The sequence below is a fragment of the Dromiciops gliroides genome, chromosome 2, assembly GCF_019393635.1.
Source record: "Dromiciops gliroides isolate mDroGli1 chromosome 2, mDroGli1.pri, whole genome shotgun sequence".
Taxonomy (NCBI): domain Eukaryota; kingdom Metazoa; phylum Chordata; class Mammalia; order Microbiotheria; family Microbiotheriidae; genus Dromiciops; species Dromiciops gliroides.
This window is the reverse complement of record NC_057862.1, coordinates 49,131,542-49,158,475: the sequence shown is the minus strand read 5'-3', so window position 1 is coordinate 49,158,475 and position 26,934 is coordinate 49,131,542. Positions and strand designations below refer to the sequence as shown.

The 26,934-nt window shown below is 44.8% G+C and overlaps 1 protein-coding gene across 2 annotated transcripts in view; it reads right to left on the bottom strand.

The window, feature by feature from the left end:
- Nucleotides 1–24,136, bottom strand: part of SCAMP5 (secretory carrier membrane protein 5) — a 29,437-nt gene extending 5,301 nt beyond the window's left edge. The window contains exons 1-7 of one of the 2 annotated variants that reach the window (XM_043981607.1): nucleotides 23,933–24,136; nucleotides 18,004–18,107; nucleotides 15,697–15,758; nucleotides 10,575–10,703; nucleotides 3,322–3,478; nucleotides 2,208–2,309; nucleotides 1,057–1,174 (exon numbers count right to left, since the gene is read on the bottom strand). In XM_043981607.1, the coding sequence (XP_043837542.1) occupies nucleotides 1,057–1,174; nucleotides 2,208–2,309; nucleotides 3,322–3,478; nucleotides 10,575–10,703; nucleotides 15,697–15,703 (513 nt within the window). In that variant the 5' untranslated portion in view covers nucleotides 15,704–15,758; nucleotides 18,004–18,107; nucleotides 23,933–24,136. The remainder of the gene's footprint in view (nucleotides 1–1,056; nucleotides 1,175–2,207; nucleotides 2,310–3,321; nucleotides 3,479–10,574; nucleotides 10,704–15,696; nucleotides 15,759–18,003; nucleotides 18,108–23,932) is intronic. The other variant, XM_043981606.1, reaches the window with a different exon arrangement.
- Nucleotides 24,137–26,934: the final 2,798 nt, after the last annotated feature.

Here is a 26,934-nt window from a genome sequence, read left to right as displayed (position 1 = left end):
AAAAAAAAAAAAAAAGACTGCATTGAATCTTTTCATCTTGGTCAGAACCAACCAAAGCTTACAAGAAATCCAGAGTGGGGAAGCTCATTGTGTTCTACTCAAGCTTGGGTGGAGACAGATATAGATAGCTTCTTTGTCCAGGGTGGGGTCACTCAGCTCCCAGGGAATTCTTGGAATTGATATCCCAAGGCTGGAGATAATCTCTCTGTCAATTCTGGGCCCCACTGACCACCTCTACTGTTTTAAGGGTATATAAACTCTGTGGCCCACCGCCATGACTGTTTGGTCTGAGAGGGCCAATAACTATCCTTTTATTAATAACCTTTTGGCCTTATTAATAAAAATTATTAAATTACCTAGAAACTATGTCTCTCATATTTTTACTCATCGCAGGTTCCTTTTGAGTTCCAATTTTTATAAGACCATAAACCTCAGCTTGAGGGAAAGGGAAAAAAAGAAAAGGTGCAGAGGAGTGTGGCGCAAGGTGGAGGAGGGACAGGAGCTGAGAAAGACTGGAGCAGATCCACAAGCAAAAATGCTATACCAAGCAGACTCCAGAAAAAAATTAATAGGGCTCATAAAATTGATGAGAGGCAGCACGGCACAGTGAGGAAGTTCGAATCCTGCCACTGACACTTTATTGGCCATGAGACTCTGGATAAGTAAATCACTGAAATTCCCAGGGGCTCCAGGAAACTCTCACACCATCAGCAGAACAGCTGCCAATGTGGTCGTAGATTTGTAAAGGGAGTTTCCCTGGGGCAGTTTCCTACACCAATAAAATCAAGGGTCTGGACCAAAACAAACCCAAACCCCATCAACTGTAAGCATCCTGGGAGAAGCCCTTTCTGTCTGGGGCCCAAGGAGCTACCTCCAAACAGGCTCATGCCCCATCAATGCTCCTGTGTAGATAGAGCCTTGGCGTGGGTGTCCCAGCCAGTACAGGTCCCCTTAGAGCAAAGAGGTTTGGGGGTTTTCATCCAGATTCCCAGCCCCACTATTCTGCCAGCTCCATCGAGCATTGATTACCCCAGTTGTCCCAGGGGACCTACATACCATGCTGAGGGCGATGAAGGAAAAGACAGCCATGAGTGAGAACATGATGGTAGGGATAAGCATCACCACTGCGGCTCCCACGTTGGTCCCAAAGAAGGTGATGGTTGCGATCCAGCCACTGCAGGATTTTGGAACCCCGATTAAGGACCCACCCCATTGCCACAGAGCAGGACCAGCCCATTAGCACAGAGAGGCCCCATTGGCACCCATAAGGACCCCCCACTCAAATGGCACTGGAAGGGCCACAGAGAAGAATCCTGTCCCATTGGCACTGGGAACAACTACACCATTGCAACAGAGAGAAACCCTACCCCATAGGCACTAGGAAAGACCCCACCCCATTGGAACCGGGAGGGATCTCATTCCAATGGCACCAGGAGGGACCAAGTCATGGCCAGAGGGAGGACCCCTTCCTCACTAGCCCTGGGGAAGAACCCCATTCCATTGGTACCAGAAGAGACTACACCACTGTCAGAGAGAGGAATCCTGGCCCATTGGCCCTGGGAAGGAACATACCCCCATTATTACCAGAAAGGACCCTACCTCACTGACACAAAGATGGTCATAGAATGCAGGTTTCTAGCCACAATGAGCATTTCTCTCCTCCAGCCGTACTACAAGATATTCTTTTTCTAATCTCGTGTCATTATTGTCTCACTTGGTCTCACCCAGCATTTCCCAAACCAAACACCAGGGAAGCCTGGTGGTCAATGCAATGTGAAGAGTGGTTCTAAGAGGGGATGTCCTTCCTAGTGATATTCTTCTTTCTCAAATATTAAATATGAAATGTAGCAAAAGTACTGATGATACGCAGGAAATTTTCAGAAAGAAAATGGACTTCTTTTCCTCCCAGATTGTTCAAAAGGACCTCCTTCTTCAAGGGGACAAGGGCTTTTCAGGTCTCTCAGACCATAATTCATGGGCTCCATCAATCCATTTTAAGCCCCAAGGTTTTCCCTGGGTAATCCTAGCTTTTCCACTACCCCAAATTCCAGCTATTTCCCCAAGCTTGCCTGGTCCTGTCTCCCTGTTTTGGAGAGCTGCCCTGTCCAATGTGCCCGAGGGGCTCCCTTGCCCTCCCAGCATTGGCCGTACCATCCCCATCCCTTCCCAGTGACCAACCCGTCCTTCCCCAACCTTTCCCTCCATACCAGACTCCCCAGCCAGGAATCCCCACAGACTGGATGATGCTGATGACCAGTTGAGCCAAGAAGGTGAAGAAGAAGGCCATGAAGTTAAAAGAGCTATCGGATCTGCAAGAGGAGACAGCAAGACTATGGTTATCCAGTAGAGCCCCATAGGTGAGGCAGGGTGGGGCAGGGCCTGGGACCTTGCCTGCCCTAAAGACCTTCCAGTTTTCCTAACTCCAGGGAGCTTGTGCTATACTAGACAGTTAAAACCCCCTCAGGTCCTGGTGGGACAACTCTCACCCAGGGGGCCACACCTGCTTCTTAGGTCCCAGGCTACTGGGCTCTTTTCTTTATGTGATGCCACCGGTGGGGGGAGGGGGGGGGATGGAGGGACAGTTTAGGAGTGGGCAGCTAATGTGACTCCCCCTGGGAGTCCCTGTTGGCAACCAAAAACCATGGGGGTGACTGAAACTGCAGGTCTTTGTGCTCGCTGTGGCCCTTCCATGCCAGAGGTATCAAAGGCAGCCTGGAAAAAATAGAAAGGGAGCCAAAAGACCTGGGTTTGGATCCTGTTCATATTACTCATCACCTTTGTGACCCTGGGCAAATCTCTGTCCCCTCTGGGTTGCAGTTTCCTTGTCTATAAAATGAAGGGTGTTAAGCTTGATGTTTTTCAAAGGCTCCTTCTGGCTTTAAATGCTCTGAACCTATGAGATGGGAAAAGTCTCAGAGCTCCAGAGACTGAAGAAACTCTATGGGCCTAGACTGGGATAGGAAGCACTAGGCAAAGCTAGGCCTCTCCTGCTATTTCAAAGGGAGTTTTGAATCAGCGGGGCTCTTGTTCAGGGCCTCTCTGTAGCTCTGATACCCATCCGCCTGCCTCGGAAAGCCCTCTGAGGGAATCATTAGACCTTGCCTAAATATCTGGGGCAAGAGACTCTACACCCACTGAATGGGAAGTCCTGGAGAGAAGGGAGAGAGACAGAAGGAAGGGGAGAGAAGCAAAAAGAGGACAAGGGACAAGAGAGACAAACACAGAGAGAGGCAAAGAGGGGTACTGGAGGAGAGCAGGAAAGACAAGGACAGGGGACTGAGACAGGAGGGAGAAAGGTTGGGCTCAGCAGTGACCACTTACTTGAAGGCTTTGTAAATGGGCCGAAACCAGCAGACATAGGAGCAGGGGGTAAAGAGAATGAACCAGAGAAAGGCCAGTCCAAAGTTAACAGCTCCACCGCCTCCAATCAGCCACGCCAAGCAGCCCACCAGGTTCATGGCCAATGTGATGCTGTTTACTGCAAACACACACACACACACACATATGCAGAAGCGCGCGCACGCACACACATACACACAAACACATACACACGACAGAAATTGTAAGAAGAGAGCCGAGACCTCAGAGTACCCATCATTCCCTAGCCCCGGGAAGATGGGGGAAAGGGGTCTGCACCTCAATGACCTCCCAGGCCAAGAAGAAAAACTCCCAAGCCCAGAAAATCCATCTCAGAGTCCCCCAAACCTCTGGGTCCTGGAAGTGACCGGTGACCAGAACAATCAGCCTTAGCTGCTGCTCCTCCCACACCACTCCCAGCTTACTCCTCCCAATCTCCTTCACCCTGGGGAATATCTAAGCAGGAAGGGAAGCAGGTATAAGTCACAGTTCATCAGGCCCACTGTTGATGCCCATCTATGCCATTGCTTAATGTCCTTAGAGATCTTACATACACACAGTCAGTGTAAGGTCTCTGACACTTCCCAAAACAGTAAGTTCCTTGTACTGAAATGAGATAGGATCTCACCATACACCACATTCAGTACCCTCACCTCACCCCCAGTCCCAAGATCAGCTCTATGTACTAACAGGGACCTGTTTGGAAGACTGGAATCAGATAGGAGGATAGGGAGGGGAGAGAAACTTAATACATAAAATATTAGAGGTAGATGGGAACTTAAAGAACCACCTGGTCCGACCCTCTCATTCAACAAACAAGGAAACAAAACCAGTGAAGGGAAATGACTCCTCCACAGTCATATGGCAAGTTAGTGTCACCCAGGACTCCTGCTCGTCAACCATCCAAGTGTCATAGGGCAAAACAAGGACAGAGGCTCTCCTCACAGCCTCGGGGAGATGGCCCTTAGATAAATGGTGGAAAGAACCAAATGAGGAATCTCTTACATTGTCATTAAACTCTGCTGGCCATTCTGGCACGATTAATGATGACAATGATGCTATTTATTATTTATAGAACCCTTCCTAGCTTTCAAAGAGCAAAAAGATACTAAATCTCATTTGACCTTCCCAAGATCCTCATGAGGTAAGAAAGAGGAGGTATTAATATTCTTGTTCAATTGAGTAGTTTGCCCAAGGCACAAGCCAATAAATGGGCAAACCACCAGGTTTTCTGAATCTTGTGCTAACATTCCGCTGCACCAACATTCAATTGTACATCGATTCAATCGAACTACTTTATAGAGATAGAAAAAAATAATATCAAAATGCATCTGGGGGAAGAAAAGGTAAAGAATCTCTATAATCAAAAAATCTGGGAAGGAAGGGAGACCAGCAGTACCGATCTCAAATGATGGTACAAAATAGAAAACAGCCAAATGATTTGGTACTGGTTAAGAAACAGATATTAGGTCTTCTCCCTTCGCTTCTTCTGTTCCCCCCCCCTCCCCACCCCCGCCCAATGCTTAACGAGAGTAATAGTTCCTATTTCAATATCACCCGAAGGTTTACAAAGTGCTTTCCTCACCACATCCCTTTGAGATTGGTAGTGTAGGAATTCTCACCCCCCCCAATCTGGAGATGAAGAAATTCCAAAGGGTATAGTGACTTGTTCGTCATCACACAGCAAACAGATATTCAAGTTGGGATTTGGATCCAACTTGAGCTAGGCACACAATGGGTGCTCGATAAAGATGACAAGGAAGGGAAGGTTTCTGATAGAACACTGCCAGAGAACAGGGGAGACACCTAATCATTCTTATGCCTCATCTTTCAGCTGCTTGCTATAAGCCTGAATTCTGCTATTAAAGCTATCACATAGTAGAAGCATTTATCTGGCAAACACCCTCCTGGAAAAGTATTATTTATGTGTATAATTCAATGTCAAAAGGTAATGTTTTTGATAAACAGTACTAGAGACTGGTGATATTGGAAATCCTATTGGCTTTTGAGTTGCCCGTTCTGTTTCCACGAACAAAATACCTTCATGAATATTCAAGCTTGAAAATAGAAATTCAGGTCAGAAATGCCCCTATGTTTTCATGGAAATTCAGTAGTTCTCTAATTATTTTGATTAGAATGATAAGCATGATAATGAGAACATTGCTTTTTGGATTTTAAGTTCCATATTAATTGTGGCTAAAAAGCTACTTAGATTTTGGAAATTTAAATATTTGGATATGAACTTGTCTAGTTGAACAATTTCCCTTTATATAGAAAACATAAAGATATCAGAGAGACCTGACATACAGTCAGTGCTTAATAAATGTTTGCTGACTAGCTGCTCTCCCCACCAGATAGGGAGATGCTATATCAGCTTATTAAAATGTTATTTGATTCTGAATTCGTTCAAATCTTTTGTTTTTGTTTTTGTGTTTTTGTGAGGCAATTGGGGTTAAGTGACTTGTCCAAGTTCACACAGCTAGTCAGTGCTGATTATCTGAGGCCGGATTTGAACTCAGGTCCTCCTGAATCCAGGACCAGTACACTATCCACTGCACCACCTAGCTGCCCCCAAATCTTTTAATAATATTTTCTTTTGCTTTAATAAGTAGGCAATGCTACCTTTTAGAACAACAAAACAGGAGCATGGATTGAAAACAGTGCAGGTCACAAGAACCTGGAATATAAAAAATGGAAATAAAATACGGAAGAGGTGGTCTAAAGAGAAGATACTATGAATGTTAGAATTAGCGATTTGTCCTTTGGAACTCAGACCCTACAGCTGTAGCTCCTAAATCATGTTCTTCATAAAAATCTCATAATTTCATTGTGAGAGAAGTTATTATTTTGCTAATATATTAACAATCAATATTAAATCAGGATTAAGGCTTTTCCCCTTTACTTCCTTATTCAGGGACCAGTCTCTGAAGGACTTGACAGATAGATGAGATTACCCTAATCTTCAAATGTTGGGCAATCTCATCTATCAGCCAAGTCCTTACAATACTTCTATTTATTTTTGTTTTATTTTTTGTTTGTTTCTTTCTTTTGGGGGTTTTTTTTGAGGGCAATGAGGGTTAAGTGACTTGCCCAGGGTCACACAGCTAATGAGTGTTAAGTGTCTGAGGCCGGATTTGAACTCAGGTCCTCCTGAATCCAGGGCCGGCACTTTATCCACTGTGCCACCTAGCTGCCCCAATACTTCTATTTAGAGAATAAACAGAATCTAATCTAGGTGAGTTCTTGCCCCAAGGCAATGAGCCCAAATTTCAGCACTCCTCAGCTGGAGTTTAGGGTGACCCAGATCATGAAGAAGAAAACCAACCATAGTGGTCTGGGTAGAGATGGATTCTTCTGTCCAGATTGCTGGAAGTGGCTGACTCATGATCAAGCCAGGTTCTCAGCAGGAGGAGCTGAAGACTGCTAGCCCACCTCCTCATTTAAATGTCCACCAATCGGGGTTGATATATCTCCTGGCAGAAGCATTCCATCCCTCCGTCTCTCCCTCCCTCCCTTTCTTTCTTTCTTCCTTCCTTCCTTCCTTCCTTCCTTCCTTCCTTCCTTCCTTCCTTCCTTCCTTCCTTCCTTCCTTCCTTCCTTCCTTCCTTCCTTCTTTCCTTCCCTCCCTCCCTTCCTTCTTTCCTTTCTTTTCTGCAGGGCAATGAGGGTTAAGTGACTTGCCCAGGGTCACACAGCTAGTAAGTGTCAAGTGTCTGAGGAGGGATTTGAGCTCAGGTCCTCCTGAATCAAGGGCCTGTGCTTTATCCTCTGCTACACCCAGCTGTCCCCAGGGGCATTCCTTTTCCAATTTCCATTAGGTGTCTTTGGTTACTGAAAGAAACCACTGACCATCAATTTACTGATTATTAGTTAGCCTAATTAATAAATTGACTATTAATTACCCAGAAGCTCTGTCTCTTGGGTTTTTCATCCATTACAACTGTTTTACATTTGTGATTTTTAATTTAATCACTGATGTTTGGTTTGGGATGTGTTATAAGAGGGATGTAGTATGTCATATATGAATGAGAGGTGCGATTAGAAAGAGAAAGAGCTAGAAGCTGTTAGAAGGGCCTTTTATGAACTTAATGGTACAAAAAAAGATGGCTTCTTTTCCATGACTGTCATATATTATCCTACTCCTAGAAACCAATCCCAAGAGCTGCTAGGATGAAAGATAACACATGGTACTTTAACTGTAAGCACTGGAATTTTCTGGGTGAGATAGAATCCCTTGGGGGTATAAATGTGGCTTATCTATTGCCTATGACCTCACCTTGTTGGGGAGGGGGGGGTAGAAAGGTTTATGCTAACAAATCAGCAGTCTACTATGCCAGGCAAAAACAGTGGATGGCCACCTTCTGGAAGTGCTAAAAATGCACATCACATTTTCCAACCATTTTCAGATGGATGTTGATCCCTGGGAAGGTCAGGGAGACAGCAAGGTGAAGTTACTATGCATAAATTGGCTATGTTTAAAAAGCTCTTTAAAAAATCACAAGTTGGCTATTTCAAAAATCTATGATCGGGGCAGCTAGGTGGCTCAGTGGATTAAGCACTGGCCTTGGATTCAGGAGGACCTGAGTTCAAATCTGATCTCAGACACTTGACACTTACTAGCTGTGTGACCCTGGGCAAGTCACTTAACCCCAATTGCCCCACAAAAAAACCCAAAAAACCTATGATCAAACTTAACTGAGGGAGTCTTGTCCCAATATATCTATGAGAGATGAGGCTGTAACTTTTATACAGAGGCCTGACTGAACGTTTTAATGATGTAACACAGTGTCTCTCTTTCCCCTTTTAGGGAAAATTCCTCTGACCATTGCAGAAGACACTCAAATGTGTAATATGTTTAATATCACTAAGAATCCTTGAATCCATAGTAATTGGAATAGGAGGGTGGGAAAAATTTTCTTATAAAAATTAGCTTTGAAGGCAGCTAGGTGACACACTGGATAAAGCACCGGGCCTGGATTCAGGAGAACCTGAGTTCAATTCCGGCCTCAGACACTTGACATTTTACTAGCTGTGTGACCCTGGGCAAGTCACTTAACCCTCATTGCGACCCCCCCCCCCAAAAGATTAAAGAATCAGCTTTTACTCATGATGGAAAATGCTCTCCACATCCAGAGAAAGAACTGTGGAGTGTGAAGGCAGATCAAAGCATGCTATTTTCACTTTTTTTTCATGGTTTTTTCCCTTTTGTTCTGTTTCTTCTTTTACAACATGATTAATGTGGAAATATATTCAACATTATTGTAATGTATAACTATATCAGATTGCTTGCCATCTTGGGGAGTGGGGGAAAGGAGGGAGAAAAATTTGGAACTCAAAATCTTAAAAGAAAATGAATGTAGGGGGCAGCTAGGTGGCACAGTGGATAAAGCACTGGACCTGGATTCAGGAGGACCTGAGTTCAAATCCAGCTTCAAACACTTGACACTTACTAGCTGTGTGACCCTGGGCAAGTCACTTAACTGTCACTGCCACACCAAAAACAATTTTTTTTAAATAAATTAAAATAAAATGTTTAAAAAATAAACTGAATATTGAAAATTATCTTTACATGTAATTGAAAAAAATACTATTGTTAAAAATTTTAATTAGCTCTTTCTTACTTATTGAATGTATAAAAATGTCAGTGATCCCCTAAGATCACAGATGGTACAATGGGGTATAGAGCCCATTAAGGGAAAAGAACAGATAAATCATAGTCTGTGAACAGGTTCAGAGTCTCAAGGTTCTCTTTCTCACTGATTCCATGTCCTCATTCTGCACCATCCTTCCTTTAAAGCCTAGAGATGGCCTCAGTCAACTCTACTGTAACTTGCTTATAATTTGAATAAAGTGTCTCTGACAGACTTCATCCAAAATGCAGAGTGAATCACATTTCTTCTACAGTACCATGGAGAGTAACCATCTGCAAACCTGCCTTGAGTTGATGGGCAGACAGAGCAAAGCCCACAGCTGGGGAAGAGGTGGGGAACCAGACATCAGATCTAAGTTGGGAGGGACTTGGGAGTGTTTCCATTCCTACTTTCTGTATCCCACCCCTGGTTCCCTAAACTGAACAGTTGATGGGCTGATTGGTCAAAAGCCTGGCTGGAAGAGGCAGATACTAGGTATAGCTTAGGGTTAGATTATCCAGAAAACACTCATTTCTCAGGCTGGACACCCAGAACAGCTCCTTTCTCTGTAGTGTAGTCTGATAACTCCTCAATCCTGAACTCATTCAAGGTACCGGCTCTCCAAAGTCTGAGGCACCTCCCAGAGCTTTTCTGAGGCATCAGACGTCACCATTTGAAAGGGAGTGAAAAAGAAGATAGAGTAGAGAGGGGAAAAATGATAAAGGAGAGACGGGAGACCCGAAGGAAGAGGAGAGGTGCTGGAGTCCTCCAATGGAAGAAAACTTCTTGTTCCTCGTCCTCCCCACCAACTGTTCAAGAGGAAAAGGAACAGGCCTAGCCTCTGCCCTGTGGCCCAAAGGAAAGTCTAAAGCATGGGAAGGGAAAACAAAGGCACAGAAAGGGAATCCTAGTGAGGAACAAAAGTAAGGTAGAACAAAATGGCCCTAAAGAATATTACTCTAGAGGTCAGGGGGAGGGTGGGAATGTAAAACCCAGCAAGCTGCTATCCACAAGGGGCTAACATTCTAAAAGGACCTTCTATACCCTTTCCATAGCAAAGATAGTATTCATTTGTTTACTATTCCCAGTAAAAAAAGGTAAAAACGGGAGAGAGTAAAGGGGGTGCACATGAGGCAGCAGGGCAAATGGCAAGGATCCTGAGTAGGCTGGCTGGCTGGGAAGTGGAGCATGCTACTCGGCTCAGTCCCAGAGCAGCATTCTGAAGCTGAATGGGTCGACTCCTCCAGGAGGAAGGGGCCTGATCCCAACAAGCCAGGTCTAGAGGGTGACTGTTCCATCTGGGGCAGATGGCAAGACACCCAGGTGAGCCAGGGTCTCCTGGTAGATGATGGGATGGGAAGCATGCATGGGAGTTGGCTACATATGACAGGTTAGGTGAGTTGACATTCACTTATGTGATACTACGGCAGGGACCAGACCACAAGCAACCTGTAGGCTGGAAGCTTGGAGGCCAAGCCTGGGCCCTGGGGTGAGTCTGACAGTGCCCCCCCTCCATTACCCATGCTCTCCTGAACTTCTCCACCCACCCCTGTTGTCCCATGTCCCTCCCAACCTGCTGCTACTTACACATCCAGAGATAATAGAGGCGCTTGGTCATGGTGAGGTGTTGAGGGGGAATCTCGGCCTCGAAGTCCTGATAGAAACATGGCTTCAGTGGGATGAACTTGGGCAGGGGAGGGAAATTGTTCACTTTCTCTGCAGCAGAAACATAAATAGATTCAAGGTCATGATCAAGTGAGGTAATACATGTAAAGCATTTTGTGACCTTAAAGCATGATGTAAATGCTACCTATCATTCCTATAATAATGATAGCTAGCATCTATAAAGCATCTACTATGTGCCAGGCATTACACCAAGTGCTTTACAATATGATCTCATTTGATCCTCACAACAACCCCGAGAGGTAGTTAGTTACTATTATTACCCCCACTTTATAGATGACTCCATACCACTTAACCACATATTATGGAACAATTCAATTCAACAGGCACATATTATGCTCCTGTTATATCTGAGGCACTGTGCTAGGGCCCTGGGAATACAAAAACAAAATGACAAGAGTCCCTGCCCTCAAGGAGCTTACATTTTAGGGGAGGAGTGACACATAGATAAATAAATATAAAATAACTGGAGGAGGAAGAAATAATTCTTTATTAGGGGCATCAGGAAAGATCTATTCATTCATTTATTTATCTGCCCTTAACATGTATTTATTCTTTTATCAAGACAATAGCATTTTGTCTTATTGAATGTTGATCATTTTCAGCGTGCAGCTAGGTGGCACAGTGGATGGAGTGGTGGGTCTGGAATCAGGAAGACTCATCTTCTTGAGTTCAAATCTGACCTCACACACTTACGAGCTGGGTGTCTCTGAGAAATTCATTTAACCCTGTTTGCCTCAGTTTCCTCATCTGTAAAATAAGCTGGAGAAGGAAATGGCAAACCACTCCAATATCCTTGTCAAGAAAACCCCAAATGTAGTCACAAAAGGTTGGATGCTACTGCCATGACTGAACAACAACATCTTCAGTACCAGCTGATATTTTTCATCCTCTTCCCCCCAGACTTGAAAGAAGTTAAGGATTCTAAGAGGAAAATAAATAAGAATACTACTAATAATAATAGCTATCATTTATGTAGTATAATTTATATGTAGTAGCAGTTGGGTCTCACAACAAAACCGTAAAAGAGGTATCATAGGTATTATTATTCCCATTTTAAAGATAAGAAAACTAAGGCTAAGAGACTTGGCCAAGATAACTCAGCTAGTGAGTATTAGAGATGAGATTTTGACACCTTGACTATCTTTCCAATAGGAATAGAGCTGATCTCTTCTCTAGCCAGGGTTGCCCTCAACGCACCCATCCTCCTTAGGGCCTAGCCCACTGTGTCATAGGGACCTTAATATTTACATTGAGTCAGGATGGCAAGACCTCGACAGTTGAGCAGGAATATTAATGCCTGGAGGGTGCCCACCATTTCTCCACCAGGGAAATAACCTGAGATGAGGGTTCAGAGCTGGCCAGACCAAAATGGCAGAAAGACAAAATTAATCATATGGACTGCTGGGTACTACAGAAATCTGGCTCCTGGGAAACATATTTAGAGGAATTAGCCTTGGTCTTTTCAACCTCAAAGGAAAGAAGGAGGAACAATGAACTGAAGTTATAGGCAGATGTAGACTTAGTATAACTGAACATTTCCTAATAATCACAGCTATTCATTAGTGAACAGGGCTTTGTAGGTAGTGAGTTTCCTGTCCCTGGAGGCATTCAAGTGAGGAGAGGGGCGAGGGGGGTGGTGGCTAGAAGTGATAGCACATAGAGGGCAGCCCTATTGAGGTCAGAGTTAGATTAAATAGTCTCTGAGGTATCTTCCAACTCAGAGATTATTGAAATCTACAGTGTCCTTATTCCCATACTTCCTCCTACTGTAGAGAGATCTGAGCCAAAGAGCCACAGGAATAGTGATGGGGTCTTGACCTGTAATTTCCTTAAGGAGTGCCAAGTGAGACATTCACTCTACCAATGCTGGTTAGTATCTCCTCTGGGAATCAGTCTCAGATGGTTGCCTAGGGCTTTCTTTCTTTTTTTTTTTAATAAAAAAAAAATTATTTTGCTAAATATTTCCCAATTACATGTAGAAAAAATTTAACAGTAATGTTAAAAAATTTTGAGTTCCAAATTCTTTCCATCACTCCTTTCTTTCCCCACCTCCTTGAGAAGGCAAGCAATTTTGTTATCAATTATATACATGAAGTCATGTAAAACGTATTTCCGGGGCAGCTAGGTGGCGCAGTGGATAAAGAACCGGCCCTGGATTCAGGAGGACCTGAGTTCAAATCTGACCTCAGACACTTGACACTAGCTGTGTGGCCTTGGGCAAGTCACTTAACCCTCATTGCCCAGCCCCAACGGGGAAAAAAAAAAAACCCATATTTCCATATTGGCTATGTTATAAGCCTAGGCCTTTCAAAGGCTGACTTCTGGTACTAGTCTGAGTGAGAGGCAGGACTTGAACCCAGGTCTCCCTGGTTCCCAGGCCAGCTCTGTACCCACTATGTTCTGCTGTCTTTAGTCTAGGATATTTGGGGTCAGAATAAGAGAGCAAAGCATTCACCATACAGCTAGGCAGTCTAAGCAGTCAAGACCATAGGGTATGTTTTTCGTTTCTTTTTGAGATAAGATTAATTTTTTTTTCATTTATTATGTTTACCATTTATTTATTTTTAATTATGAGTTCCAAATTCTCTCCCTCCATTCAACCCCTCTCCCACCCATTGAGAAAGCATGTAATATAATATCCATTATACATGTGACATCATGCAAAACACATTTCCATATTAACCATGTAGAAGAGAGGAAGGAAGGAAGGAAAAGTGAAAAAAGTCTGCTTCAACTTGCACGCAGAGTTTATCAGTTTCCTCTCTGGAAGTAAATAGCATTTTTTATCATGATTTCTTTGGAATTATCTTGAATCATTGTCTTGATCAGAGTAGCTAAGTCTTTAACAGTTGATCATTGTTACAATACTGCTGTTATTGTGTACAGTGCTCTCCTCTTATTGTGCACAGTGCTCACTTCACTTTGTATGAATTCATATAGGTCTTCCCAAGTTTTTTTGAAACCATCCTGCTGGTCATTTTTTATAGCATAAGTATTCCATCATAATTATATGCCACAATTTATTTAGCCATTTCCCAATTGATAAGCTTCCCTTCAATGTCCAATTCTTTGCCACCACAAAAAAGAGCTGCTATAAATTTATATAAAATATATATTTTTGTGTGTGCGAATATGTATGCATGTTCTTTTCCCTTTTATCTCTTTGGGATGGATACAAACTTAGTAGTAGGTATTCACAGTTGAATAGCCCTTTGAGTATAGTTCTGAATTGTTCCCCAGAATGGCTAGATTAGTTCACAACTATACCAACAGTGCATTAATACCTCTATTTTTCCACATCCCCTCCAGCATCTGTCATTTTCCTTTTCTGTCATATTAGCCAATCTGATAGGTGTAAGGTGGTACCTCAGAGTTGTTTTAGTTTTCATTTCTCTAATCAACAGGAATTTAGAGCATTTTTTCATATGACTGTTCATATCCTTTAACCATTTATCAATTGGGAAAGCGCTCTTATTTTATAAATTTAACTCAGTTATCTACATATCTGAGAAATAAAGCCTCTATCAGAGAAACTTGCTGTACAATCTCCTCACCCTTCCAGTTCCCTGCTTTCCTTCTAATTTTGGCAAATTCATTTTATTTGTGCAAAACCTTTTTAATTTCATGTAATAAGAATTACCATTTTACTTCCTGTGAGCCTTTCCATCTCTTGTTTGGTCATGAACTCTTCCCTCACCCATAGATCTGACTGGTAAAATTTTCCATGTTCCCCTAATTTGCTTTTGCACCCTTTAAGTCTAAATCATGTACCCATTTTGACCTTCTCCTGGTATATAGTATGAGATGTTGGTCTGAGCCTAGTTTCTGCCAAACTGCTTTCCAGTTTTCTCAACGATTCTGATCAAATAATGAGTTCTTGCCCCCCCAAAGCTTGGATCTTTGGGTTTGTCAAACACTAGGTTACTAGGGTCATTTAGCAAATCTATTCCACTGATCTACCACCCAATTTCTTAGCCAGTATCAGATTGTTTTGATGATTATTGCTTTGAAATATAGTTTGAAATCTGGTACTGCTAGGCTGCTGAAAGGTTCATTTTCCAATAAAGGAGAGATAACAGAGCCTACAAATTCTAGTTAATATTGGGATTAGCTGGCAAAGTTCTAATCTGCAAGATGTCAAAAAAGGTGTGATTACTGAACATCTAGAAAAGTTAGCTGTAATCCCAATGGGTTAAAGTGTCAACTGAAATGTGAAGTCCTATGCCTGCTTCACAATCACAAGATAGGGGAGGCACAGCTATGCAATAGTTTGTCCGAAAAAGATCTAGGGGTTTTAGTGGCCTGCAATCTAAATATGATTCAAGAGTAGCCTACATTCTTTTTTTTTTTTTTTTTGTGGGGCAATGAGGGTTAAGTGACTTGCCCAGGGTCACACAGCTAGTGTCAAGTGTCTGAGGCTGGATTTGAACTCAGGTCCTCCTGAATCCAGGGCCAGTGCTTTATCCAATACACCACCTAGCTGCCCCCAAGAATAGCCTACATTAAGAGAGGCAGTATCAGAGGCAGCTAGGTGGTACAGTGGATAAAGCACCAGCCCTGGATTCAGGAAGACCTGAGTTCAAATCTGGCCTCAGACACTTGATATTTACTAGCTGTGTGACCCTGGGCAAGTCACTTAACCCCCATTGCCCTGCAAAAAAAGAAAAAAAAAGAGAGGCAGTATCCAGGACTAGAGATCTCTATGATCTCATAAATTGCAAGGAGGTGAATTTCAACTTAGTGTAAAGAAGCATTTCCTAAAAGCAGCACAGTCCAACCATGAAATGGGCTGGCCCATCACTCGAAGTGTTCGAACAACCCCAATCAGGGCAACTGAGGAAGAGGTTATTGTATTGGGTTAGACACTTAGAGTCCCTTCCAGAGCTAAGGTCCTGATTTTCTCCCTAATGCAATGTCAGGACTCCATTTGGGGACACAGGTCCCCCTCCCCACTACTTCCATTGTGCTTCCCAAACACCATCCCAGGTCCCAGACCCTTCCCATGCTTGGCAGCCCTCCTTACCTGCCATTGTGACACCAGCCCAGGTCCAGTCAAGGACCTATCCACGTCGTCTCTGTACTGAGCTGAAAGAAAGAACGGAGGTGTGTCAGGATCAGAGCGTGGTATGACAGTATGCCTTTTTCTCCCTTCTATTCTCCTTCTGAGCAATACCACCTGCAGCTGAGGCCAGGGAGCCAGAACCCTGGACTCCCTCCCTGGCCCCTCTTGGAGAGATGGTATCTAGGGGATAAATAGTGAGAAGTTCTTGACTCCAATGCTAATGCCCTTCATTTTCACAGGAGAAAAGCTGGGGCTACAGGCAAAGGACCTACATGTTAGTGATCCACATGCTCAGATCAAAGTGTGAGCTCAGATCAGAGAGGGGCTAGCTCCCATAAGTCTCATTCTACAAGTCTTGCCCTATTCCCCCATTCCTCCCCAAGAAACATTCTACCAACCCGAGCATTCCAAGTGCCCACCCCCTTTTACCTAGTGCTCTCTCTGTCCTCCAAGCATACTGGATTTTAAAAGTCAGAAGATCTGAGTTCAAATCCTAAGTTCAACATGTATTACCTGTGTGACTTTAGACAAGTTCCTTTCTCTCTCTAGGTTTGTTTCCTCACTTAAAAAAAAAATTCCATAACGGCCATGTTGGAAAAAAGAGGAAAGGAGGAAGGAAGGAAGGAGAAAAAGAGAAAGGGAGAGAGAAAAAGAAAAAAGAAAGAAGGAAAGAAAGAAAGAAAATTATGCTTCCATTCATACTCGAGATTCATCAGTTCTCTCTGGAAGTGGAAAGCATTTTTCATCATGGATCCTTTGGAATTGTCTTGGATCACTATATTGATCAGAGTAGCCTAGTCTTTCTTTCACAGTTGATCATCATTACAATATTGCTCTTACTGTGCACCATGTTTACTTTTTTTTTTTTTTTTGGTGAGGCAAATGGGGTTAAGTGACTTGCCCAGGGTCACACAGCTAGTAAGTGTTAAATGTCTGAATCCGAATTTGAACTCAGGTCCTCCTGAATCCAGGGTCAATGCTCTATCCACTGTGCCACCCAGCTGCCCCATGTTTACTTTTTAATGAGAAGGTTGGACCAGATAATGCCTAAGGTCTCTTTCAGCTCTAAGTCCTGTGGTCCTAGAATATTATTAGCCAAGAGCCCACATTTTCAAAAGGAAGGGCAGGGGGAGTCCTATACAAAAGGGGCACACATGTGGCCAAGGTTGCAAGTTTGGTCCCTCTCTGTTCTCCCCATGGCAGACTGAACAACCTCTAGACAGGGCCCTAATCCCAGGCACAAACTGACCCTCTAAGATTGACCCTAGCATCAGTCATGTCCGGGTACCAAATCCAGGCTACTGATGGCCTCTATTCTTGGGCATCCACTGACCCCTACATCCAGCTGCAGAATGGCCCCCAAACTATGACCACAGACTGGTGCCCTAACCTTGGTCACAGCTTGATTCCTTGATCCCAGCTACACTTTCTCCTACATCTGGCCAAAAACTGACCTTCTAACTCTGGTTACAGATCGACCTTATAAATCGGTCCCTAATCCTAGTCTCAGACCAATCTGCCAGCTAAGAAGTGTCTCCCACTAATCACAAGAAAAGGATTAAGGAATGTTAGCGACAACTCGATAGAGCCCGTCTCCACCCCCTGGATATATAACTCAAAAAAAAATATCTGTGTATTAAGAACAACACACAGAGAAATGACTCAGGAAAAACACAACAGGGGGGAGATAGATTAGACAGACAGACAGACAGACAGACAGACAGACAGACAGACAGACAGATAGATAGATAGATAGATAGATAGATAGATAGACAGACAAACAGATAGATAGATAGATTAGACAGACAGATAGATAGATAGATTAGACAGACAGACAGACAGACAGATAGATAGATTAGACAGACAGACAAACAGATAGATAGATAGATAGACAGACAGACAGACAGACAGACAGATAGATAGACAGACAGATAGACAGATAGACAGACAGATAGATAGATAGATTAGACAGACAGACAGACAGACAGACAGATAGATAGATAGATAGATCAGACAGACAGATAGATAGATAGATAGATAAATAGATAGATTAGACAGAGACAGACAGATAGAGAGAGAGAGAGAGAGATAGAGAGATAGAGAGAGAGAGAGAGAGATAGAGAGATAGATAGATAGATAGATAGATAGATAGATAGATAGATAGATAGATAGATAGATAGATAGATAGATAGATAAGTATTTATTGTGTATTAGGAACTGTGCTAAGTGCCCGGTGATACAAATCCAAACAAATAAGGTAGTCTCTACCTTCGAGGGAAAGGAAGAGGAAGAGCATCAGTCAGGAGAAGGCTCCAGAGCAGAGGTTTCTCAAGGAAATGTTTTCCCAGAGTAGTCATGCAGCAGAAATAAATCTAGGTAGAAGTGAGGTGAAGTATGGCTGAATAATTCCTAAAATGATAGTGGGGGGGGGGGGTTGTCAATCAAGAGAGGAGGGCTTCAGAGAGTTCTCTGGGAACATAGCCCAGATGAGGAGAAGAGAAAGGATTACTGAGGAGAGAGTGCAGACATGGCTAATGGAGGAATCCAAGATTTACTCTCAGAGTACTGTGTTATTTAGCCTTGCTGGGTCTCAGTCTTTTCATCTACAAAATGGGGGGAGAGAGAGAGGACACAAGAAAGGGAAAATATCAATCCTCTCTTCCCCAAGCGTGTGGAAAGGAATGAATGACCATTTTCCAGTGCATTATATGGCCTTGTTAATTATTAACAACAAATCTAATCCTCTCTTGGTTTTGAGCATAGATTAGACCTGGAAGGAACCTGAGAAGCCAGCTGGTCTGACTCTTTCATTTTGCAGATAAGGAAATTGAGACCCAGAAAGGGAAAATGATTTCCCTAAGATAAACAAGTTAGTAAGAAGTAGCAGAGCCAGGATTTGACACATCCTTCCCACCTCCAAGTCCAGAAAACTTTCCATTATGTCTCACTGCCTCAAAATAAAAATTAAAAGGGGGCAGCTAGGTGGCACAGTGAATAAAGCACAGACCCTGGATTCAGGAGGACCTGAGTTCAAATCTGGTCTCGGACACTTGACACTTACTAGTTGTGTGACCCTGGACAAGTCACTTAACCCTCATTGCCCTGCCCCCCCAAAAAATGAAAATGAAAAGTCCTATGGAGACCTTAGATGTCATCTAATTCAACCCCCTCATATTATAGATGAAGAAACTGAGAGCCAGAGACATTATGACTCAGCAAGTCATCCAGGTACTTTTTTTGTGGGGGGAGGGGGGGAGGCAATGACTTGCCCAGGGTCACACAGCTAGTAAGTGTCAAGTGTCTGAGGCTGGATTTGAACTTCGGGACTCCTGAATCCAGGGCCGGTGCTTTCTCCACTGAGCCACCTAGCTGCCCCCCAGGTATTTTTAAAAGTAGGTGCATTTAAACCAGAATTTCAACCCAGGTCCTCTGACTCTCAATTCTGCATATTTTCCACTCCTTCATATAAGAAAATTTGAAAATTAGAAGGAACCTCAGCAGCTATCAAGTCCAACCTGGGCTCCTAGAAGTTAGGAGCCAAATAGTCCATATTGATCTATTTTCTGTTCCATGAACAAAATATTTCATCTTCCATGTCTCAGTGCCTTTGTTCAAGCAAGGCTGTTGTCCATTCTTGGTATGGACTCAGTCCTCAACTCTGTCTCTTTGAATTCCCATCTTCTTTTAAAACTCAGCTGCCATCAGGCCTTTCCTGATCTCTCACCACCCGACCCCACCCCCAGCTGTTAGCACTTTCCTCTGGGGGGGGGGGGGAATCTACTTTGGACTTATTTGTTTCCTACTCTCCAGCCCCAACAGAATGTAAGCCCTTTGAAGGCAAGGACTGTTTTGATTTTTGCCTTTGAATCCCCAATACCTAGCAGAGTTCCTATCACACAGGAGATGTTTAATAAACACTTACTGAATAAAATTAAATTAACATAAAGAACCTTATTCTCCTGTCATCCACTCATGGGCTATAAAATTGGGACAGAGGATGCTATATTGGCCCATTTTATAGATGAGAGTGACTAAGATGTTGAACAAAGAGAAAGACATTCACACCAACCACACAGCATGCCAGGGATAAATCTGATGCTAAAACTCAGGCCTTTTTCCTACCTTCTCCCTGTGAGTTGGTAAAACTGGAAATACTCCAATTCAGAGAACTCTAAACCCACCCTCTGCTACTCCCCCAATTCACAGAGTAAGCACTCCCTTCATCTGTCTCTTGACAGAAAATCCACCTTCTCAATATCCCTACTTTCTTGGGGGGCATCCTGATCTTTCCCAGATCTGTTCACTTTACACTTGTGTCATCTTCCATTCATTACATCTCCCCTCCCCTTTCACCTTTATTGCCAATCCCAAATACTTGAAATCTATTAACATTCTTCCCAAAACATAGCTTCTATGGTATTATTCACTACTCACAGACACACAGTAGCTCCCTATTGCCTATCAGGAGCAAGTGTAAACTTGTCTAACTAGCATTCGAGGGTCTCCATCAACAAATACCCATTTCTTTGGGATCAGAGACTATCTTGCCTTGCTATTTGAATTCTCAGGCTTAGCACATAGCTTAAGTGGTCCCAAAAGAGTAGGACTACATAGCCAAGTTATGGGAGTTCTGGAATCTAGCCTTCTAGAAAGGAAAAAGGGAGTTACTGGGCAGTACCAGCAAATGCTGGGCTGGAGGATATTGGGGAGAGGGGGAAGAAAAAGATCACACATATATTCTTCTCAGCGGGAGGTGCAACAAGGGAGTAAGGCCATGACATGGGGATCAAAAAACTTGGTCATCCAGTATTACCCTCAGTTATTCAGAACTTCTTATTGTTTTTCAATCATGTCTGACTCTTCCTGACCCCATTTGGGGTTTTCTTGGCAAAGATACACTGGAGCAGTTTTGCCATTTCCTTCTCCAGCTCATTTTACTGATGAGGAAATTGAGGCAAACAGAATTAATGACTTGCCCAAGGTCACACAGCTACTAAGTATCTGAGGCTGGATTTGAACTCAGGCAAATGAGTCTTCCTGACTTGGGGTCCTGCCCTCTGTGCACTATGGTGCCACTTAGCTGTCCCCAAGTTAATCTGAAAGTGAAATTTAAATAGGCAATTACCTCTGCAGTAGACTTTAAGTTCAGCAAGTAAACAGTATGACTTCCAAAAAAGCTAGTACAATCTTAGGTTACTTTAAGAGGTCAGAAAAAAGGGAAGTCACGGTCTTGCTATACCCAAAATGGCTGACTTGGAAAGAACCTCAGAATTCACCTAGCCCAACCTGTACCTGAACAGGAATCCCCCTCCTACCATACTCAGTAAGTGGCCCTCAAACCTGTCTTTGAAGGCTGAGTCTGGACTTGACTCTCCTGAGGAAGAACACTACTTTTTCTTAAGCAGTCCACGGTTCTAATCATTAGAAAGGTTTTTCCTGTACAACAAGCATTAATCTGTCACTCTGGAACTTTTCCTTCCCTAGTCAAAGTACATCTAGGAGATTGCATTTAGTTCTGGGTATCACATTTTAGAAAGGACACTGGGGGGGGGGGGGCGGCTAGGTGGAGCAGTGGATAAAGCACCGGCCCTGCATTCAGGAGTTCCTGAGTTCAAATCCGGCCTTAGACACTTGACACTTACTGGCTGTGTGACCCTGGGCAAGTCACTTAACCCCCATTGCCCCGCAAAAACAAACAAACAAAAAAAAGACACTAACAAGCTAGAATATGTCCAGAGGCAGGCAACCTGAACTGTGAATGAACTTGAAAACATATGGGAATGGGGAAAAGAGCTGGAAGATATTTGGCCAGAAGAAGAAATGGGGCAGAGGAGTGGGAGGGAGGGGGGAGTTATGGTTGCCGTCTCCAAGAATATATAGGGCTGAGGGTTTAGACTTGTTATGCTTGGCTCTAGAGAACAGTCCTAGGGTCAACATGAGGTAGATTTCAGGTCAATGGAAGAAAAAATTTCCCAAAGCAGCAAGAGCTGCTAAATAAGGTAGTGACATCCCCATCACCTGAGGTCTTCAATTGGAATCTGAATGTTCACTTGTTGAGGACAGTGTAGGGGGATTTCTGCTTAGTATGTGCTGGGCTGGATTGGCCTCTGAGGTCCCATGCAACTCGGAAATTCTATGATTCACTGTTGCTTCACCGAGCTCTGAGAAAATGCCTTCTGGGACATCATCCTGGGGAAATGGAGCCGTGGTGCAGAGGAAAGAGCCCTGCCCTGGGAATCGGGAGACCTGGATTCTCTTTCTAGCTGTGCTATTTACTAAGTCTATGACCTTGGGAAAATGTCTTCCCCTCACTGGGCTGAAGTTTCCTCCTCCGTGAAAACAGGATATTGGACTAGATGGTGTCTGAGGTCCTTCTGAGCTCTGACTCCTAGAGGAAAGAGTACTGGAGGATAAGGAAGATGAACTTCCCAGAGGAATTACAAAGAAGAAAACCATAGGGAAGAATAAACTTACAACAACAGTCTCTACAGCAGCTCTCTCCAAGAGGTCAAAATACTTTATATCCATTATCTTACCCACTCCCCACATCCCCATGAAATAGTGACGGGCACTGCAACTAGCAACCAGAGAGTGGAAACAATTTGTTTAGGATACCCCAGTGAGAAAAAGAACCCAGGAGTCCTGAGCCTCATGTCTGAAGGCTCAGGGTTTGCTAGGCATACACTCCTCCCTTTAATAACCAAATCCCAAAGAATGCCCAGCCTGGCATGGGTATCTGGGTTTTCCTATCCAATTCACCCCTCAGCCCAGCCAAGTCACTCCCCCTCTTCTTCCCCACTCCCAAAAGCCCACTTAAAGCAGAGAAACCAAAAACCCAATTCTATAGCACTTAGCTTGTGGCCAAGGTCGTGACCCGGCCAGTCCACAGGGATCTTTCTTCTGACTGTCTATATCACTTTGATTGCTTCTCATGTGTGGGTCTTGTCACCCAAACTAGACTGTGAGCTCCCTAAGGGATCTGAGTATTTAGAATCGGAAGAGACCTTACAGTTTCACCTAGTCCAACTCCTTCATTGTACAGATAATGAAATGGGAGCTCCAAGAAGGTAAGACACTTAGCCAGGGTCACACAGGTAATAACAAACAGAGCCAAGAGTCAGGCCCAGGTCCTCTGATTCTGGGCCCAGTGCTCTTTCCACTGTGGTATACAGCAGACACTATACCTCCTATTTCCGGTCTCCCTGCTCCTTCCCAGTGCAGTCCAACCCAGAGCCCGGCACACAGTAGTCGCTTTGTAAATATTTGTCTAAAGGCAGAATCATGACAAGAGAGGTGCCTATCTGGCCCCCACAGGAGAGATCACAGCTTCACCACCATTAAGCACTTCACATGGGGAGGTCCCAAGCTGAGCACAGCCTTGGTTATATCTTCCTTCTATCTTCACAATCTATCACTCGGAGGCTCAGGAATTTTTTTTTTAAATAATGAATTCATTTAAAAAAAAACACACAATTGTGCTGAATTCTGTGACTGTGCCCCATACTGGCATTTCCTGGATAGGAGAGAGAGGGCCTTAACTAGAGGCCCTGGAAGGCCCCCCTTCCCCCGCCCACTCCCATGCCAGGGAAGGTATTTGAAACAGGGAATCTCAGAACGGTAAGGGACGAGAAGGTGGTTTCTAAGGAAAAGGAGTCCGGAACCCAGGCAATGGCATCAGGTCCATGAAGCCTTACGTCAATAGAGGGGGGAGGGGGACGCAGTGCCAAGAGAGGAAGATGAAGGATGGGGGAAGAGGGGTTTGCACTGGGGCCTTGGGTGGCTCCTTAACCTGCGAGCTCCCCGCTGCTTCCCCACCTGCTGCAGAAACCGAACCTTTCCCCCCTCCAGGGGACATCCCCCCCCCCGCCCCCAGCCTGTACAGAACGAAGGTCACCTGGGCTCTCCTTTCCACACTCTGCAGGTGAAGGGGATAAGGGGGTGCAACGCGAAGGGAAGCAGAACGGAGGTTCAGTCCCCCAGCCCGGGGTGATTCCGTAGATCCAGGTCCCCAGCCCAACGCCCCCGCCCCGCCCCCGCGCCCTGTCCTCTGCAGCAAAGCCTGAAGCTCCAAGATCCGGAGCCTGTAATCCCGGATCTCTGGGGCTATGTATAGCGGCGGCCGGTCTGGGCCTCCCGCTTCCAACCCTACTGCACCCCCGACCCTCCCCCCACCCCAGTCCCCTGGCCAGCAACTCACCCGCCCGAAGGCTGCTCCACTGTCCACTGCCAAAGAAGCAGAGATGGGGGGAAGGGGGAGGGGGAGGGAGAAATTTTGTGAGCAGCCACGCAATGCAATGCAATGCAATGCAATGCTCTGCAAAGCAAGGCAAGGCACGGACGATGCCCTCGCAGTGGTGCAGCCCCTCCGCTCTAGGCTTCGGGGCTGGGAGGGGGCAAGCGCGCGCGCGCCCGCGAGCCGGCTCCTCCTCGCGCTCCCGCTCCCGCAGCAGAGCTGCTGCTGCCACCGCCTCCCCCTGCAGCAGAACCTCTCGCGAGATTTATCCCCCTCCCCCGCCTCCCTCCCCCCAATCCGATCCAACTCCAGCACTACTCCTCGGGTTGTCGCGAGAGAGGACCCAACAGACTGCCTGCGTTCCCACAACGCTGTCCGAGGTGCTGCGACCAGGGAAGAGCTTGCAGGGCTCGGGTAGGCCAGTAGGGGGCGATGCGGGGGCGGAGTAGGGATGCAATGGATGATGAGCAGGGATGCTGGCGGAAAGGAAGGAGTGCGGGAGAGGGCAGTGACGAGCAATGGAGTGGGAGGAGGAGAACGGGCAGGCAAAGAGAGAGAAGGGTAGGGGGGCAGAGACAGACGCAAGAGACATACAGAGACGGAAGCAGGGAGGACAGGGACTGTGACACGTGCACAGACAAATCAATCTAGAAAGATACACAGCAGAAAGAGGGAGGGAGGGAAAGGGGGGGGGGGAGAAGGGAGAGAGAGAAAGGGGAGGAGAGACAGAGACAGAGGGAGGGAGGGAAGAGAAAGACCGAGTGAGGGAGAGAGAGGGAAGAAGGGAGAGAGAGACAGAGAGAAAGGGAAGAGAAAGATTGAGAGAGGGAAGGAGAGAGGCAGAGAGAGAGACAGAAACAGAGAGGGAGGGAAGAGAAAGATTGAGAGAGGGAGGGAGAGGCAGAGAGAGAGAGAGAGAGGAGAAAGAGAGAGACAGAGACAGAGGGAGGGAGGGAAGAGAAAGACCGAGTGAGGGAGAGAGAGGGAAGAAGGGAGAGAGAGACAGAGAGAAAGGGAAGAGAAAGATTGAGAGAGGGAGGGAGAGAGGCAGAGAGAGAGACAGAAACAGAGAGGGAGGGAAGAGAAAGATTGAGAGAGGGAGGGAGAGAGAAAAGGGCACTTCTCTGAGCCTCTATTTCCCCATCTGTAAAATAAGGAAAACGGATGAGATGATCTCTAAACTTCTTTCCAGCTCTGACATTCTTTAGCAACAGTGAGAAACAAACTCCACCGGGGAAGGGGTGGGGGCAGATACAGAGTGGGGTGAGAGATGGGACAGAAACTGTAACAGAAAAGGAGAAATGGAAAGACAGAGCCAGATAGAAACACTGGGTGGGGATAGTGAGACAGAGACTAAAAACAGAGGCAAGGACAGAGAGAGAGGAGAAAAGACATGGCAAGACAGAGAGCAAGGGTTGATAGACAGAGATACATAGAGAAAGCCTGTGGGTTTGGGTGGTTTGTTTTTGTTTTGTTTTGTTTTGTTTTTCATTTTAAATGGTATTTACATGGTCCACAGATTGTCAGATTTGAGTCACCAGGGTAAATGCTCCTTACACGCCCACTCTCAGCCCCCTCTTTCAGCCCACCCACACTGTTCTGGGTCCTGAAAGGCAATTTTCTGGGGGAGGGAGACACTGAAAGGATTCTTTCCCAGGAATAAGGGCTAATTGTGTGGCTGAGGCCCTATCCAATTGGACCCTCACAGCTGCTTCAAAATGGAGCAGTGGTGAGAAGGGACTCGGGGAGATTCGAGTGATGAAGAGATAAAATCAGCACAACAGAGATGCAGAAAAAGAAAAGGAAGCGGGGGAGGGAGCTTGACCTTCTGGGTCTTTATATCATGCTGAAGTTTCCCAGATATCCTGGAGAATGACTGAGGATCAATAGACCCAAGTTTCAATTCTGACTTGGATACTAACTTTTATGTATGCTCTTAAGTAATTTCCCACCTTTGGGCCTCCATTTATCCATCCACTAAACGAAGTCCAAAATTCCTAGGGTTGTTGTTGTTGTTGCTTTTTGTCCAAATCTGTGATTTCCTCAGTACATGAAGACCAGTGCAAGAAGTAACCATTGCCTTATGGGTTTAGCGGTGGGGTGCAGAGGAGTTCAGTGATTTGCATGTGGCGGCCATACACCAGCAGGTATCAGAATCAGGACCTGAACCAGATCTTTGTGACCCCCAGACTAGCTTGCCAGTCATATCCACTATACTCCCTCTCTGGTTGGGAAAATCAAAGGAGATAATGAACCTAAAGGTTGTTTGGGAAAACGTAAAACCCTGGCTACATATAATGAATACTAGAAAGAAAGCCCAGGGGCAGAGATTGTGGAGGCTGTCTCTCCCCACCTCTAAGAATCAGCAGCCACAAGCAAGCAGCAGAATTATATGCTGGCCCAGATCCTTTTCTACCATCACCAGATGCCAGCAATCTTTGTCTTTGCGTGGGGACGTAGGTGGGCAGAGCTGTGTGTTATCTCCTTCTTGGGTTTTTAGAACTAGGGGTTTTTACTAGAGCTTTTTAGTAAAGCCCTTATATCAACCAGAAGACTGGAAAATTGCCAGAGTAATGGGGATACAAGAAGGATCTGTGTTCTTCCCCATGGTGAAGGGGAGGGTTCCTAGTGTGGGAAAAGTCCCCACCAAGTAGCTCATAAAGCTTCATAGCTAAATCTAAGGGAGGGGAGTTGCTAAGACACTGAGAGGTTGTGACTTGGCCAAGGTCATAAAGCTGACATTGCAGGGAACATTAAATAATGAATGTTGAAATTCATGTCATAATATCTGCTTTGAGGTTTTAATGAGTTTTCCCTAGGATCCGTGTAAGGAAATGTTTACTTCTTAGAATTTTGTAATTTCAAGTGCCATCTTTCCTCTGCGGAGTTAAAATGAATTGATATTGCTTGCTGGAAAATATATACATACTACACACATTTATAAATATACATGTACTACATATTTG